The sequence below is a fragment of the Aedes aegypti genome, chromosome 2 (assembly GCF_002204515.2).
Source record: "Aedes aegypti strain LVP_AGWG chromosome 2, AaegL5.0 Primary Assembly, whole genome shotgun sequence".
Taxonomy (NCBI): Eukaryota; Metazoa; Arthropoda; class Insecta; order Diptera; family Culicidae; genus Aedes; species Aedes aegypti.
In genome coordinates, this window is record NC_035108.1 from 400313904 (window position 1) to 400331886 (window position 17983).

The 17983-nt window shown below is 36.8% G+C and overlaps 1 protein-coding gene across 3 annotated transcripts in view; it reads right to left on the reverse strand.

Moving 5' to 3' along the window:
• The window catches only part of LOC5577916 (RING finger and SPRY domain-containing protein 1), a 50784-nt gene extending 35987 nt beyond the window's left edge, over nt 1-14797 (reverse strand). The window contains exons 1-2 of one of the 3 annotated variants that reach the window (XM_021847135.1): nt 14670-14797; nt 8062-8815 (exon numbers count right to left, since the gene is read on the reverse strand). In XM_021847135.1, coding sequence (XP_021702827.1) covers nt 8062-8303 — 242 coding nt within the window. In that variant the 5' untranslated portion in view covers nt 8304-8815; nt 14670-14797. Of the gene's footprint in view, nt 1-8061; nt 9011-14594 lie in introns of those variants that run through there. The other 2 variants (XM_021847137.1, XM_021847136.1) reach the window with 2 other exon arrangements.
• Between the last annotated feature and the right edge of the window lie 3186 nt (nt 14798-17983).

Sequence of the window (17983 nt, forward strand, 5' to 3'; positions counted from 1 at the left end):
AAATTGTTTCCATATTGTTATTATTTAAACTCAATTGGATCTTCATATAGTCATCATTGGACATTAATAAAACCTATCAAATCTGAATTCCGAAGCAGGTATATGATTTTTCAGATAAAGATAATCGGATTAATTGGCTCAGTGTACGTCTCTGGAATGACTAATTTTGCATACTTAGATTATTTGAAATTCATGAACAGGTTGATTTGATGTTGGGGCAGGCTTGACAATCGTCACCGTCTCATGGAAAAAGTCGGCGACGAAACTAAAAGAAGCATCGTCATCGTCACTCAACCAGTGTCGGATGACGATTTGCCGCAGAGATCCGATCACATAGGCTCGGCGTCATGGCGAACAAATACAATTGCTTCGTTACGGGCGAATCTTCGTTCGGGAGCACTGAGCCGACTAAAAATATGAATCGTGTCTTCGGCAGATTAAGAGCATTTATTTGAAAATATAAAACAAAAACAAAACAACGATACACGACTAGAATCGAACAAACGACCTCTGAATCGTCACCTTCACGCGATACCACCAGAGCTATTATAGAATCATGAAGACAGCGGGTTCATTTGCCAATACAAGCAATTATCCCAAGTAACCACTAGCCCGCAAATTCGCCTTTTTGGCCTTATATGGCTATTATACGGCTAATAAGGGGCATGTCAGCTGTTTAATAGCACTATATAAGCACGCAGGGCGAATTATAGTGCCATTTGGTTACTTGGGATGTGATGGCATTCATTGGTTGGTGCGAAGCAAGCGAATATACAGTAAACGCCTTCTTCTTGCGAGTCAAGCGAATGAAGAAAAAGTTGCTCGTTGACGATTTTGGATTGAAGTTTGTCGTGAATACTTTAGTCGATGACGAGACGACGACCTGCCAGAGTTATTATACTGGATGACGATGTATTTTTTTTTATTTCGTCATCACACTGTGACGAATCTGACGATTGCCTGCCCTGGTTGGGGAATCGCCACTGATATCACTATTGATAAATTATTATTGTCCAATAATCTTCAAGCATTCATTAAAGAAACGTGTTTTTGTTAGTTGATCAAAATCGTGAAAAAGCGGTATCAATGAAAAATGTATAGCTTTTTTTTTTTGTAATTTATAATGTAATAATTTCTATCAAAATTAGTACTCGCTTTTGAAGTCCTGGACGAGTTTCTGACAAATTCTTTGAATTTTTGGTTGTTATTTCTAATCGTTACAGGCTTATCTTCCGGAGCAGATTGAATGAGGTTGTTTCCAAAGGTAGGTTTAAAATTCCTCCTTCAGCCGCAGATTACTGCAGAACGTTAAATAGTAATTTATTCAGCAAGTCTGTCAAATATTGATCCTGGTTTTCGCCAAGATTTACTCAAATACTTCAGCCAGAAGTCGCTTCCTAAATTTTGCTAGAGTCGTTTCCAAAATTTCCGCCGGAAATTTGTTAACATTTTCTGTTGGAAATGTCTACAGAAAATTCACCTGAACTCTTCCACAAAGAGCCAGGAATCCTATCTTTCCTGACACTTTGGTATCCAAGTCACACTATACTTGTTTACATACAATAGGTATACAAATATCTATTTCTTACTGTTTGAGTTTAAAAAGCTGACCAAGCCTTAAATTTCATTACCAACAGATTACGAAAATAGTGACTTTTGATGGTATAGAAAAGTATTAATAATTGATTCTTTATTATGGAGAAATTCAGCCCAAGGCTAATTCATGGACAATTTAGTATGAAGACTTGAAGCATATTAAAAAAAAAACTATTTAATCTAAATTTAATCTTGAAATTTTACCTAAAAATTGGGTCAGGAAAGTTACTGGATGGTGGAGTAATTCTCGGAGGAATTCATGAAGGAAAAATCTTTGTTGGAATTTCTTGTGGAAGATGTCTACTAAATTTCTAATTAGCTTTTCATGGAAGCTTTCGATAACCTTCTAGAAAAAAAACCAAAAAAGATTTTGTTTACTTTTGTTACATGTACTGTTTTTTTTGTTTCAAACGAGTTCAGCTCTTGAAGTCTTAAAAAAATCTCCCAGAGATCCTTGTTAAATTCCTCAGAAAGTTAATAAGAATTAAAGCTGTGTTATCTTCAGAAATATTTGGAAAATTAATGGAATGCTAGAAGAAATCGCAAAACAGTTCTTCAATGAGTTTTCTAAGGCATTTTTTGGGCGTTTTTAATGCGTAACAGATTGCATCTTAGAAGGAATTTTCGGATCTTTGTCGAATTTATTAATATTTTCTTGCGGGAGAATCCAGGAACAATTTCTAACCATTTCCTGAGATAACTGATTCTGTTTGTAAAGAAATGGATTCAGATCTTTCCAACGACTGCAGTAAAATCCGTTGGACTACAGAAGAAATTTGTAGTATTCCAGAATAGGTTTCTTGTGAATCCTTTGAAAAGCTCATGGACGAATTTATTTCAAAATAGCTAGTCCTGAAGGCAATATCATTGACAGAAACCTTCTGAGTTTCATAACAATCCGTAACGGACTGTAAATGAAACTTTTGAATGATTTTTGGTAACTTCTTTTTAGGAATATAAGGATAATCATAGCGTTGGTCAATAATGTTTAAATCCGTTTACATACCCATAAACTAGTAGTTATACAGGTGGTTACCAATATGGCATAAATTATTACATACGAAAGAATGACAATTTACCAGTTTATTGCTTTCGAACAATTGTTATTTTCAAACATTTCATACATATTTCAGGATGTGTCATTCCATAAATAGCGCTTTGTTATTTCATGATACAGTCAGCATCTTCATCAACTCTGCTTTAAATCTACTGTGGATTTTAGTGAAACATTCAAACTTTGCCAAAAAAATTAACAGGACGTCAACAGTAAGGTGACTATTGTTTACGTTATTCTATAAACTGAACGGCAGCACTGTAATTCTTATTCCATTTATTAAATGTTTTCTCGTGATGCTTGCTTTGCTTTATGGATCCAATTTTACTTTCACTGTGTCATCTGTGAAGCTCAAGCTTCTCAGTTTTGATTGCCATTCTATTTCTTCTACTTTTCTCATTTCATACTATTCTTTCGGATTTTTTTTATAAATATTCCGCATTTAAAAAGCTTTCAATAGTGTCTTTAAAAAATCATAGAATTTTATTTATTTTATTGAATTTCAATTATTTCGATAAATTTTGCAGAAAGTTGCCATGAAACTACAGGGAAAAAAATCGCACAGAATGATCTAAGAAATTCATCAGGATGTTCAACAGATTTCTTCTAGGAAATCCTCCTCAGCGTATTTAACCAGAAACACTGCAAGAAATGTCTGTTCGTATTTGTTCGATGATTTTTTAAAAATTCTGCCATTAATTCCTTCACGAATTGTAAAATCAGTTTCAGTAATTCTTCCTACGTTTTTGCTTGATTCGTTCCTAAAATCTGCAGGAAAGCCTCAAAATTTAACGAAGCATTCCGCTAAAATCTCCTTGTAGATTTTTGTTTTCGAAATCTCCACGGAAATTCTAACAGACGCTACGAATTCTTTCAGTTTTTTTTTTCAATAAAATTATGAGGAACATTCTTCCAGACGTATGAAATGTAATGACGCCAATGCGTTCCATATGTCTCCAAAACACATCTTTTTTGACAAAAAATGCTGTAAAAATGTTTAAAGAAATTCATCAAAAAATCCTGAAAGCAAAACCTGGGATATTTTGGAAGCACTCATAAATAAATAGAGTAATCTCTTGATTAGTACTTCGACGAAATTATTGGATGGATTAAAAAAAGTAGAATTGCTTATGGATTCCCAGATGAAGGAAGATTTCACGAATGCATTTTGAATTGCTTGCAATGCTTATTTCTGAAAAAATCTCCGATTCTGTAGGTTGTTTAAAAAACCCGAAAATTAGTCCCATTAAGGTTGAACAGTTTTGAATCAATTTCTAAGACTGCACTGAAATTTCAAAGGCACAAATCTTGCGAAGAAAGTATCCAATAACAGTGATCTTTTTGTTTTGGCTTTGTGCACTAGCAGAAACCTTTAATTAAGAAGATCAGAAACGTTTGCAAAAAATTTCTCCAGTGTTGTGCCCTTGAAAACGTGAGTAAAAGGTACAAGTCGGCCATCTTTGGATTCCGAGATGTTTCACCTTGATCTTTGCCAAAGATTCTTTGGTGAGATTTATTGAAGAATCCAAAAATAAAATTTAAGAAAAAACTTCAAAATACTTTTCGAAGAAATGTTCGTAAGAACAGCTAGAAGTATTAGTCCTTTTTTATATACCTGGAGGAAGCAATTCAATCTTTAGGAACACCTGACAAGGTTTCCATAAAATAAAATCGTGGGACACTCTTATGGAAGATTCTCTAGAGCACACTGTTTAGAAACATCAAAAGGAAGATATTCCATTGAAGAATCTAATCAAGTATTCTTACACAAATACCTGGAAAAATGTTGAATGATCTACTGTTGTAATAGTATAAGAAATTCCTGAAGCGAGTTTAAAAAAATCATAAACAAAATTCCGTGAAGTAATTTTGGATAGAAACCCTGCAAAAGCTAACGGTGGCATCCTAAAACAATCCTTGGATCATTTGTGAAATACTCTGTAAGTTTCTTCGTAATAAAACTGCAAATTACTTTCCTGAACTTTAGGGCCTTCCTTAGCCTACTGGTAACGTCTGTGGGTACAAAGCAAAGCCACATTGAAGGTGCCTTGATTCGTTAACCGATCGATCCAGAATATTTTTGTAATGGATATTTCCTTGACATCCCTGGGAATATAGTATCATCGTACCTTGCACGCGATATACGAATGCGAAAAATAGCAACTTTGGCAAAGAAAGTTCTCAGGGAATAGCTGTGGAAGTGCTCTTCGAACACTAAGCTGGTGAGTAGACTTTGTGAGTACGTAATGCCAAGGAGGAGAAGAATGTACTGTTTTCCATTTTCAAAAATACTGCTATCAGTGATCCTAGTGAAACTCATTGAGAAACTCTGCAATAATTAAAGCTAGTGTATGTATCTTTAGGAATTATTGATAAAGGAAAATTAAAGGAATTCTAGGAGAAATCTCGGACAGAGCTCTTGGAAGTGTTTTCTAAAGCATTTCAGGATTTCTTAATAAAAATCATGTTGCATTTCATCAAAAATTTCCAGAAAACTATCTGAAAGGGATTTTTGGAGTTAGTTTTGGCAAAATTATTCATATATTCATGCGGTAAAATCCCCGAAGATTATCAGATGCTATTTCTAGACAATTTTTAGGTAATGTGTCGTGTTTATTAGACAATTCTTCATGATTTTCTAAATAATTATTTTTAAACATTTTAGAAAATTCCTTCCTTAGTTTTTGATGAATTTCTTTCAACAATTGTCGAAAGAATTCATGACTTTACTTCCGACCTGGAGATATAGCCGGGAATGCGATGCACAAATTCAAAGTACTTCCCTGAACAATTACGGGAAGAGTCCTAGGGGTAGTTCTAGGATGAATTTTATGACTTCTGTTAAAGCCTTAAGAAAAGGATATTTTTCAGTTATGTTTTTAGAAGCTGTAATTTCTTGAATATAAATGCTGTTCACGATTTTTGAAAAAATCAAACATACGATTGTTCTTCTAGCATATCAGACGATCTTGGAAAATTTTCTACTGACAGTGCTTAAAAGTAGGAACTTTAGAGACCTCTTGCTTATAAACAGGAACCAAAACGAGGCCAAACAGGGACCTCTAAGAATATTTTGAAGCTGTTGTTTTAGGGAATTCGTCATGACATTAGGACAAGTATTAGTGCTCGTATTACTGTATGTATTATTTATTATTTTCTCCAGGAATTTGTTCAAGTATTTGCCTATGGTTTGCTTCAGATAACACTACATAGATTGTTTCATTTAGAGATTTTTACAAACTTCCTAAGGAACACCTCCAAGATTTTAGAATCCAATAATTCAACCTGGAAGGATACTCTAAGGATAAAAACAGAAAAACCTCATAGATTTCATCAGGATTTTTTTTTTCAAAAATTAAAAATATTCTCAAGATTTCTAGTAAGATTCCCGTCAGGAACATCTTGAAGAATTCATCCAATATTATCTTTAGAAATTTTCTTGGATTTTTTACAAAATTGATTTTCAGGATTTCATTAACATTTCAACCAGAAATTTATCTAAGAATACCTTTAGGGAATTAGTTCTGATTCAAATTCCGGTCATTCTACTTTATATGGGAAACATTTCACTTGAAAGCTACCAAAATTTGCCGTTTGAAATTAGAAATATTGGAGGTGTGTTTCAAGCAATTTCCATATACAGTCAACTCTCCATAATTAGATATTGAAGAGACCATCGAGTTAGGGAGGAATCGAGTTACAGAACACAAAACCAGAGCAAATGCAATTCAATGGACCATCGAGTTAATTATAAAAATCAACTTTTACTTTTCGAATTCGATATCGAGATACGGGATATCGAGTAAGGGAGAGTTAACTATATATACTTATTGAAGCTTGAAATCGCCAACTAGCATAGACGTCGCTTTAATGGCTAGGTGAGCCCAATCAATGGTTTGAATTTTCTGATTATGCTTTTCATGAGCTGTCCAGAATTCGAATCAAACTGTCCGGAATATGGAGAAAAATAGAGTTAGCGTACGAAATTAGAAACATGAAAAGGCCACACGTTTATATTTATTCAAGGTTTTTCAAATTGCGAAATTAAAATCTTTACCCACTATTCAAAAGTTGAGTGTATGCTTGGTGAAAGCTTATATATGGATAAGTTATACTTCACTGGGATGTCCGTAATATGAATCAAAACGGTACTCTAGAAATCCCTACTAAGATTTGTTCAGGAATTATTTCAGAAAATCTTTAGGAAATTCCCCAAGAAAATCTTCAAAGATTTTATCAGAAATGTCTCCAAGAAAATGTCAGGGATGGTTGTCAACAGCTATTGGAGAATTATTTTTCAAAAATTCAGGATTCATGAAGTAACATCTGATTAAGTTTCAAAGTGAACCGTAATGAACTCGTACAATATTCCCTGAAAGAACTCCTGGGCTCTTGAGGACGTCTTGGATGATTCCGAAGACGAATTGAATGAATATGGAAAACATCTAGCAAGAATTCCTTGAATTTTATCGGAAAAAATCAGAATCAATTTCCGTATGAAAATAATTCAATTTCCGTATGAATGATTGGAGGAATCAACGTTGGAATTCTTGTAGATCTTCCTGGAAAAATCCCACAACAAAGAATTCTGTTGAAAGATTATTTGTGTATTTTCTTTTAAGAACACCTTAGGAGTCGTTGGAAGATTTCCTATAGTAATAAAAGGAAACATCTGTGGGAGAAGAAGTCAAACAATATATCTGGAGAAAACCCGGAGCAAGTCTATTGGAAAGCTTTTTTTATGAAATTACAGGAAGAAGAAGCGTTGGAGTGCTCAAGGATTCCCTGGAGCAAATTCTGAAGAAATTCCTCTAAGCATCGTCTGAAACGCCACCGGTAGAATTTCAAAGAAGACTTGATGGTTGAATCAACAGAAGAATTTCTGCATGCACGGATCTCTGGAGGAGTCTCTGAAGCTGTTCCAGAAAAAACCTCTTTATAAATGACCAGAATAATTTCAAAAACTTTTCCTCTAGGCATCTGAGAAGAAATACCTGAAGAATATGTAAAGTAGTCGCGTAGTAATCTCTGAAGGTTTCTCTGGAACAAATAGAATTTGCAGCAGAATTATTTGTAGGCAGGAAAAAAGATACTTTAGAGACCTTTCTTTAATAATAGAGACTTTTTAGATACTTGCATTAAAATAGACCTGCAACGACCCCTGTACTGGTCAGTGGGGCACAGACTTCTTCCCTTCTTTTAATGTTGGCTTATTAGAAAAGGTTTAATCAAAATAGCTTCTTTTGATGTTAAATTTCAAAAAGGAAGAATTTATAAAGGGAAATCAATTTTGTTGCTTAGTGCCTTATTCTAAAAAAAATGCTTATTCAATCTAAATCTTTTTCCATATCAGGCTAGCTGATGTAAACAAAATGAATAATTTAATTAGTAATTACGCTCAAAATACTCACTTGTCCACGATGGATCCTATAATCTCGAGCGTTTCCTTCACCAAATCGTCTACGGTATCCGACAACGATGCTTTCCGATCGGTTCGCAGGCACCTGCCCCTATCATGGGACCCCCCTGTCCGTCCCGTACCGTGATGCGATCCATCTTGGCCAAATTCGTTTCCACTGGCCGTGTACGAATCGCGACTATTCTCATTTAGGTAGCCTTCTTCCACCTTATCCTTGCACAAACAGACCCCCATATTGCAGCACAATTTCTGCCCCTCACTGCGCCACTAATTCTAACACTGCCAAACTAACTAGCCAAGCAAACAAACAAACCCAATGATCGAATGCTGTATACGAAATCCACTTCATCTAATCGTCACCAAATTGACCGATCATCACTATTTGGCGATTTCACTGCACTTTATCGGTGGTTTGCTTCTTTCGACAACTTTGTGCCACTTTCTTCGCCTTTCTCTCGTTTCTTCGATCGTCACTTCTCGTAATATACTCTTCACCTCACGTTGTTATGTGACTCTTCTTGTCTACCCGCCGTGGGACAGTCCTATCTGTCCCGCTTCCTCTCCTTATCAGAAAGCCAAACAGCGAACGATGTGTTGTTATTCTATTGGCACTGTCCCAACTGATAAGGGCAACTATTTACTGCTTTTTGAGATGAAACTATACTCCAAGCACTTCCTCAAATAGGTACACCTTGGAACCTTCTGGTCTATTCCTCTGCTATGGCGATGATGAGAGACGCTCCTTTCTATAGAAAATATATTTCACAGCTAACATTATAAAACTCGCTCGCCATCCACACTGGGCTAAAAGCTTGAATTAGCACTTATTCAACTCTGCCATTCGCTTCGAGTGCTCGGAGGGAGTGTCGTGATTATCGAATTCTTTTCTAATCGAATTTAGGTATTTGCAATCGCCCCTTCTCCTTATAGGTGTAGATATATCAAGACTAACAATTCAAAAGGCCTCATCTCCAAAAAGTAAACAATGAGAAAAACGCAATCTTGTTTTGTCAAACAATAAATCAAATTTATATTATGAATTTATGCATTGTGTGTTATTTTATCATCCAGAAAGTGGCTGAACAAACTGATTTATAGCAATGAATATTAATTACTATCATTTTAGCAAAAAATCCTACTAAAAAAACGAGTCAAAGGAAATGAGGCTTTTATTTCACCAAAAGCTATGCAGCCCTTTTCATTTGTGCCCATAGACGCCGGCCGACGCTGATGAGGCCAGTGAGTTGACGCCTTTGTTTACTCTAACATGTGTTGAGGCCTTCTAGTTGTGGCTTCTTTTTTCATCATCTTGTGATGTGGCCTTTTGAAAATCATCCAAAATTGATGATGAAATAAGAAAATTGAAGTGTAGAAGAGTGTTAAGTGGTGAAGTAAGGTACAAGGAAATCTCTACAGCAGAAAAAAGATTCGGGCGGTCGATTAAATATGTGATTTATTAACTCCCTCGTCATTCATGAACATAGGGTGTGCTACGCGAGTTTGTCGTCAAGCAAATATTGGTTCAATATTGCAATTGAACGTTATTTTTCATGCAATTGTAATCAAATCGTGTTTTGTCGATAATTAGTGAAGTACAGACAGGCTGACGCAGGTATTATAAGGTAGTGTGATACAAAATACATCAGTCTACAGGAACCCGATGGAAAATTTGATCATGTTCACCATTGCGACAAGCGCTGTGTAAAATAATACAAAGCGTAATCGCTCCGTAGCATAACTTACTTCTACTTAGTAAATTTAGCCGTTTTTCGTTCTCTAAATTGCAATTTTGAAGTTTTTTTTTTAATAGGCCTCAACTCGGTTTCAGGCGAATATAGAAATGAGGCCTTTTTAGGAAAAGGCCGCATTTGCGATAAATAACCTGATTAGCGGAAAATGAGATGGGGCCTTATAGAAAAATGTAGTTTTTTCAACTTTCATGCATATTTTTGTATGGCTATTGTATGTTTCAGTAAGAATAGGCTCTTATACACTAAAATCAGCAAAAACCTGATTTGTTTACATTTTGGACTTGAGGCCTTTTGAATTGTTAGTCTTGATATGTAGCTATAGTGCTCTTTCTAAGTCAGTTTGTTCAGCAGAAGCGAAACAACGTCACGTCAAAACGACCACCACCATGAAAGTGCTGCGGGGCCTGCGAAGGGTATAAAGAGTTTTCTCAGCCAACACCAGCACCAGCGCCAGCACCGGCGGTTGTGTTGGCCAGTAGAGGAAACCATCTGCGGTAGGGTGCTTCAAAAAATGCTACGAACATGTTCCAAAGTTTGAAACTTATTATAAAAATTACTTTTATATTAAACTGCTAAAGACGTATTTTTCAAGATGACCTCAAAAACACATTGATCTTGCACTTCAGAATCATGAGATAATATTCATTTAAGGTGATGCTAAACTTTTCAAGTGGCTGCAATATTTAGTATAAGTGTTGCAATACGCGAGTCCATACTTAAAATTTCTATCACCATTGTTAGGTAATTCACACCTTATTCTAAAATTATTCATTAACAATTGTGAACAACTGTCAGTTTTTTCTGTACTGCTTGTTCAGTTTTGGTAAAAATATAGACGTCCTAAACTTTTGTTCAGTTCGTGTCGAAAAAAGTTAACCTTGGGCTTATATTGCCCCAAATGCAAATCATAATTTCGAAAAATTTGAAAGGTTTTTCAATTCTACTATTGCTGTTGGAGACAAACCAGCCATCGGCTAAAATAGTCTCGATATTGAAGATAAGGTGCCGGTACCAATGGTTGTAATATAGCAGTAGATTAGACCATGGAATAAAACGTATGTTTTTCGATAAAAACGACATGTGCTATTTTTTTGGTGAATTAATCGCCTCTAAGTTATTCGATTTGCCAAACTTCTGCTTTTTTTTATCAAAACTGAAGAAAAGCCGCAGTGTGATCTTTATGCTTCAGGAGAAAAAATGTTAAAACTATGTAAAAACCAACAATTCTGTTTGAATTCCTTGCATAATTATCGAACGACTACTAGCCCAACTACAAAAACAGCTCAAGTGACATCATGCTCGAAAAAGTTGTTTTATCACTTTTTTTATATTTTTCCCTAATAGATGAGGATGAAATCTTTCGGTTGACGCCAAACGAACTAGGACTTTTCGTTATTAGGGTCAATAGGGGCAGTATGGTCCACCTAAGCAAAAGTTCTTGAAAAGCGTAGAAACACAACACAGTTTAATCGATCCCTAAGCATAATTTGTAGTTTGAAGTATCTCCTCTCATACCACAGTTGTATTTTGGTAAAAAGATTACTTAGAATAATGTTGAGAACATTTTTGAAAAACACTATTTTGTGTGAGACACTCTACAATATACGGGGCGAAATAGTCCTCCCTACGGGGCAATATGAGCCACCATACTCAATCTTATTATTTTAATTTGAAAACCGTTTGCAAGGCTTAATTTAGAAGAACACAATATGTATGATAGATTTCAATGCAAAAACTGGGTTGAAGTCTGATATGAATATTAAAAAAGTATGTTTTGATGACAGTACAATAAATCATAAATCTAAAAGCTTCTGTTTTCAAACATTGTCGTTCAAATAACCAGTTAAAATTCTAGTTTTAATTGAAACCTACGACAATATTGCAATCTATAGAAACTCCTGCAAGAATCTACGATTGATCTCCTGGACCACATAGGAAGGACCCATTCTCAAATTTCATAACGCTGAAAGGGGTGGGTGCATGTCCTTAAGTTGTAAAAATTGATACAGAATTTGTATCCTTACCAAAAGCATATGCAAACAGACGTAACACTGACGAACTTTTCATCGATCACGCTCTCAACGGTCATTTAGAATTTCCTTTGTTTCACACTTCACAACCAGAGGCGCGCGCATTGTTTTCCATATTCGCATTTCGTGCAACATGGGTACCAGAGCTCGGTAGTGTGAAATGGGTGGATGGTTTTTTAATAAGTTTGTGTCAAAAGTGTTACGTCTGTTTAACTGTGCAAAAAGCATTATGAGGGGATGAGTGGGTTTCAAATATGACCATTTTTGGCGTTATGAAATTTGTGAACGAACCCTATGATAATTACTACAAATAGATCGATTCTATACCATTACCGGAATGCAATTTACCGGAAGACCATCTACCGGAATGTACCATTACCCGGAAAAACCATTTACCGGAATGCACCATTTACCGGAATACACCATTACCCGGAAAGCCAAATCTTCCATTTTCGACGACCTTTATCAGTACATTTGTATACAATTTTTATTCTCTTTCATTGATGTGCAGCACAAATTATGTCACGTTAACCATGGACATTCTCGACTCCCTCGGTTTCCATAAACACTTTTTCAAAAGACATCTCCAAACAGCTATGGGGACCAAATACGTTTTTCTTCTTGCCGGCTTTACGACTCAACTGGGACAAAACCTGCTTCTCAGCTGTTCTAGGGGCATTTATACAGTTAATAGCTGAAAGCCTTTGTCAACAGACTATTTTTGCTTTCATTCATAATTTAACAAGTATAAGTAAGTACTCTAACTCTAAAACGTCGTCAAATTTGCCAACCAGAAATAATTTTGAACCGACGATATTCAGTTCTACCAACCTCTGCTTCATCTTTCTGAATAGCTTCACTTTGTCGCAACGTAGGCCTTAAGCTATTGACAACAAAATATTACGATACCAAAGTTTCATTGAAAATGTAATTAATTTGCGATTTAATTAAGAATCGCCTGATATAGATCGGAAAACTATGTCTTTAAATTTAGGCTATAAAACGAAATATTACAGGCATGGATAGAAATAAGTTAGGGTGCATTTGATTGAATGGAACACCTCAGCATTAAAAAATGTTTGGAGTTATGATGGTTTTCTTATACCTACCGTTAATTTAATATCCAACTTTAATGTTGTATCAAAGTATAAAAAACACTAATCTTGCGAGGGAAGCTATATACAAGAGTGTAATTCTCATTTTAGCTTTAAGGCTCCCCCAAATCAACGCGATTTTTTTCAGCGACATCGATAAAAAATCGACGCGATTTCGTTGAGTCGCTGCAAGCACTCTTATATGGAACTATCAAGACCGACGCGACGAAAATAGCTGCGGAATTGCTGTGGCAGCAAGACCAGTAAAATAGCCTTCAGATTTGTTAGAGCGAATTTAATTTGGTTACACGTAAAAGTTGATAAGTGGTCGAATGTCTATGTCGAAATCCAAACTGTTCATTGGCAAAAATTGAATTTTCGTTTCTGCAGGATTTGTGTCTGGTTTTGAAATTGGTACAATCTTGGCATTTTTTCATTTATCATAAAATATGCTAATTGAAAATATTTGTGAACAATTTCGAACTACAGTCGCCTCTCCACATCTCGACATCGAAGGGACCATCGAGATAGGAAGAGATCGAGACAAAAAACAAATTTTTATGAATACTAGATTGAAAAACCCGTTACCAAGAAAATAATAAACAATCAGACGTCATTGCGCGTTTCTAATTTGCTTTGAATCCCAAATATTTGGTCTAGCAACCTTCGATATTGGTCATATCGACATACAAAGAGAAAATTGGGAACGAAAAATCAACGGGAATACATCGAGATACGGATATATAGTAATACTTCGATATAAAGTAACTCGATTTTTATTTTCGTTACGTTATATCGAAGCAAAATATTTTGTTTTCTGAATTTCGTTCAACATCTCGCATAACTTATGATCTCGCCTTAAAAGCCATTGGTAACCATGTGTGTAGCTCGTTGTTTCTAAGCATTTGTATAAAGTTACACATTATTTAACAACGCTATGGTGAAGAAAGGATCATTATCTACCTGCCAGTGGTGTTGGTTTGGATGTTTATTCATTCATTTGCTCAGAAACAGCGAGCTACACACGTGGTTACCAATGGCTTTTAGGGCGTCATCTCAGATTATGCGAGATTTGCTCAGAAACAGCGAGCTACACACGTGGTTACCAATGGCTTTTAGGGCGTTATCTCAGATTATGCGAGACATGTATTGTTTGATGAGAAAATGGGTCTTAAATTTATATTATTGCCTTAGCAGTTATTTTCAGTCTTTCTTACACATTTTTTTCGATATTATATGTTTATTTTTTATATTTTTCTTCTTATTTTCATTTTTTTTATTTTTACGTCAAGAATGAACATGAAAACTTACAAATGAAAAAGATAGAAGATTCATATGTAAAATTTGAATCTAAAATATATAAATCAGATTTAATAAGGGTAGTAGATGCCTTTCTAAACAATTTAAAACTAACGAGACATTGGCTGAACAAAACTGACAATTAAATAAACAATATTTAATGTCGAAATCACTAAAACAGGATGCTTTAGGCCACCCTATGCTGCATCCAGAGAGGAGGATGGCTGAAGGGGGCGATTTTTCTTTTCAGCCGAGATTTTACACGCAACATTTCCACAGTTCACTCTCCGGAACTTCACTTGTTCGGCTAATCGATTGTAACGCAAAATCACTTCAATTGATATTCACTACCGTCGCAGATCTGAAACACCAATTCAAGTACTTCGGAACAAAATATGCAAAAGTTTAATATTATTCTTCCCTTACGCCATATGTGCACACACGAACGCCAGCCAAGCTAAACTTTACACTGAACCGAGCGAGCGAGCGCACGACCATAACATGAAAACCGTACGTGACTTTTTCTTGAATGGAACTGAGCCGATGATGAGCAGCGGAGAACGACTTTTGTTGTGTGATGTTCGGGGACGCAAAAGGCGACGTCGCGACTGTATGTGTGTGTTATTCTGTCACAAAGAGCTGTCATCCAAAGTGCACTGAAACAAAACGTACTTTGCTATAAAAATCTAAATCGATTGTGGCGTAATAATTCTAAAGGGACAATAACCCAGAATCCAACCCAATCGGATTTACTACACATTACCCATTATCGAATAGCAATCATTTTTGTCATAAAATGGGGGAATTTTTAAATCATGAAAAGGGTAAATAAACACCCATTATGTTTTGGCCATTGCTGATTAAAAATAGGTGTTTCGTCCAGGATGAGACGAGCCCTACGTTGTGATTTGACCGTTGGACTCCAAACGACGATTGAAACGGACAACTACTGCGCAGAGTGGCAGGTCAGAATTCCTTTAGTCAAACGAAATGGCGCTGCGTCCGAATGGGATGACGCTGATGGTCCTACGGGTTGACGCTAGGGTCCACGGAATGGCGCTACGGCCCAGGGTAGATGCTACGATCTTCTAGGTGGACGCTACGGTCCGGCAAGTCGACACTTCGGCCTTGCGGATGGACATTTGCTTCGCAAGTCGACACTTCGGCCTTGCTAGTGGACGGGACAGTCTGACGGGTGGACGCAGGGGTCCGGCAAAGGTCCGGCGGGTGGACGCTGGGTCCCATTGATGATGATCACGGTCTGATGGAAAACGATTGGAACAGTCCGACAGGGAGCAGAGGATGCCTTCACACGACGTCCAGAAGTCCTCTCCAAGTACCATCCTGGTCACGGCACCAATGTTTCGTCCAGGATGAGACGAGCCCTACGTTGTGATTTGACCGTTGGCACAGAACAGATAGCTATCCTAGAACAATTAGTAATTTTCGCCTAGAGTACAAGAAAATGCGAAGATGAGTAGGCGAATAAAACATTTTTTACCCTATGGAAAATTACAGTGCAAGATATTGACGTTAGTCTCGTCTAAAATGATCTGTTTCGCTAGTATAATGTGTTTGACGTTATGTCAACACAATTGATTTGCCAGCACAGTAAGCCTTGCAGCCTTGGAGTGCACCTAAATCAAAAAATTGCCAACAAAAGCCCGATTCGTTTTGAATTGTAAACAATTAACATCCTTTTGGGTTCAAATTATCTTTTGGGATGTGCAATAAAAATGGTGTGGTAACTGATAACATCCTTTATGTCCGACTGGAGTTTTCGACCTGCAACTAAAATTATCAACCTCCTACGCCCCCTTGCCATTGCCCTTGCCTAGAATTTGCCATTAAACTTGTATCGAAAAAAACGCTGATTTCATTCATGTGCACCTTTTCCTCCATCGTTTAAAGAAATAAATAGATCAGAAAGCTTTTCTACATGTCGAGAGACACAGTTTTTGTTTGACTAGTTTGATTTTTCCAACATAAACGCATGCACGCAAAGCATTCATGAAGGATGAAGGATGAAGTTGAATTCTCGCGTAACTTTTCAAAACGTCCTAAGTAACAAATGTAAACAAATCGAGATTATCATTGCAAATCATTTGCGTTGCACCACTTAGCAGCACACTAGAACACTCGTTCTGATATATTAACAACAAATTAATCTATTCAAAGCTTAACAAAATGACCAATGTTCAAAACTGCATCGCTTTTAATCAATTGTTACATTGGACCTTTGATCAGAGAACCAACCACATGTCCTATGTAACATTTATGAATAAACACGATTCTAATGTTACATTGGACATTCCTGAATAAAGTTTTGGAATGGAGTTTAAAAGGTAGAATGATTTGTAGAAGCGTGTCTGAGACACTACTTAGATGCATAGAATGCCATAATAACTGCTTCTCAATCATTTCAGTCGATATTTTCAGAGTCGCACTGCCTCGCAAAATTGAAAACGCTCAAGTGACAAAAAGAGAATGAGTTACACAAAACTGTATGTTGGTCTTTTTGCCAAACCATGTTTTACCGTTTCGCTGGATTGGATCAGCTGCAACATCTCTTTTCATATTATTAGCGCATTGCGTGCATATAGGGGTATGATATTGAGCACAAGATTGAGCATCATGATGTCATTGTATCAATCCGATTCAGATGCATGGTCGATCAAGCATATAAATATGCTTCCCGGCAGCAACACGAGCAACGTACATGCGCGACTTGCTCACACATATTTGCAGAGCGATCAATCACCGAAGAGAGGAGAAGCTGTATGTATTTGTTAGACATGGGCTCCTTTCTCGAGTTCCTACAACAAGATGGACGGCGTCGTCATCGTCATCATTCCCCACCGCAATTTCTTGTTTCAACCGACGGCTGGTGCTGATTGCAACACAGCCGTCACCACCACCACGTCATGCAGTGGGAAACTCTCACATGATCATGTGGGCGAAACCGTCATAAAAACGGGGGGGAAATTAAGGGAGAATCAGTGAGAGAGCAAAATGTCCTACATACAGCTCAACGTTTCCCCTCCTTCTGTTGTTACATAGGACACATAGACGGATGGGAAGAAGTGACGTCGTGGGATTGAATGAATCAAAACAAAGCACAGCTGGTGTCTCCGATTAGCACACCGCAACAAAATGTCGATTATCAGCAAATTGAGTGCATATAGGGAAATGATATTCAGCATCATGATCTTATTGTATCAATCCGATTCAGATCCATGGTCGATGAAGCATATACATATGCTTCACGGCAGCAACACGAGCAACGTGCATGCGCGTCTTGCCCACATATATTTGCAGAGCAATCATTCACCGAAGAGCGGAGAAGCTGTATGTATTTGTTTGGCATTGGTTTCCTACAACACAATCGACGGCGCCGTCATCGTCATCATTTCCCACCGCTATTTCTTGTTTGCGCCGACGGCTGGTGCCGAATGCAACACAGTCGTCACCACCCGTCGTGCAGTGGGTAACTCACACACGAACAAGTGTGGGCGAAACCAGCATTGAAACGGGGGGAATATTGAGAGAGACACAGTGAGAAAGCAAAAAGTCCCAAATACAGCTCAACGTTTCCCCTCCTTCTGTTGTTACATAGGACACATGTTACTATAACTGAAACAAAATGACAGAAATGAATGTCCAATGTAACAATTGTTGAAACAGAACGACCTATGTGATTTATCCTATGTACATATTTTTGGTCAAAACGTCCTATCTGA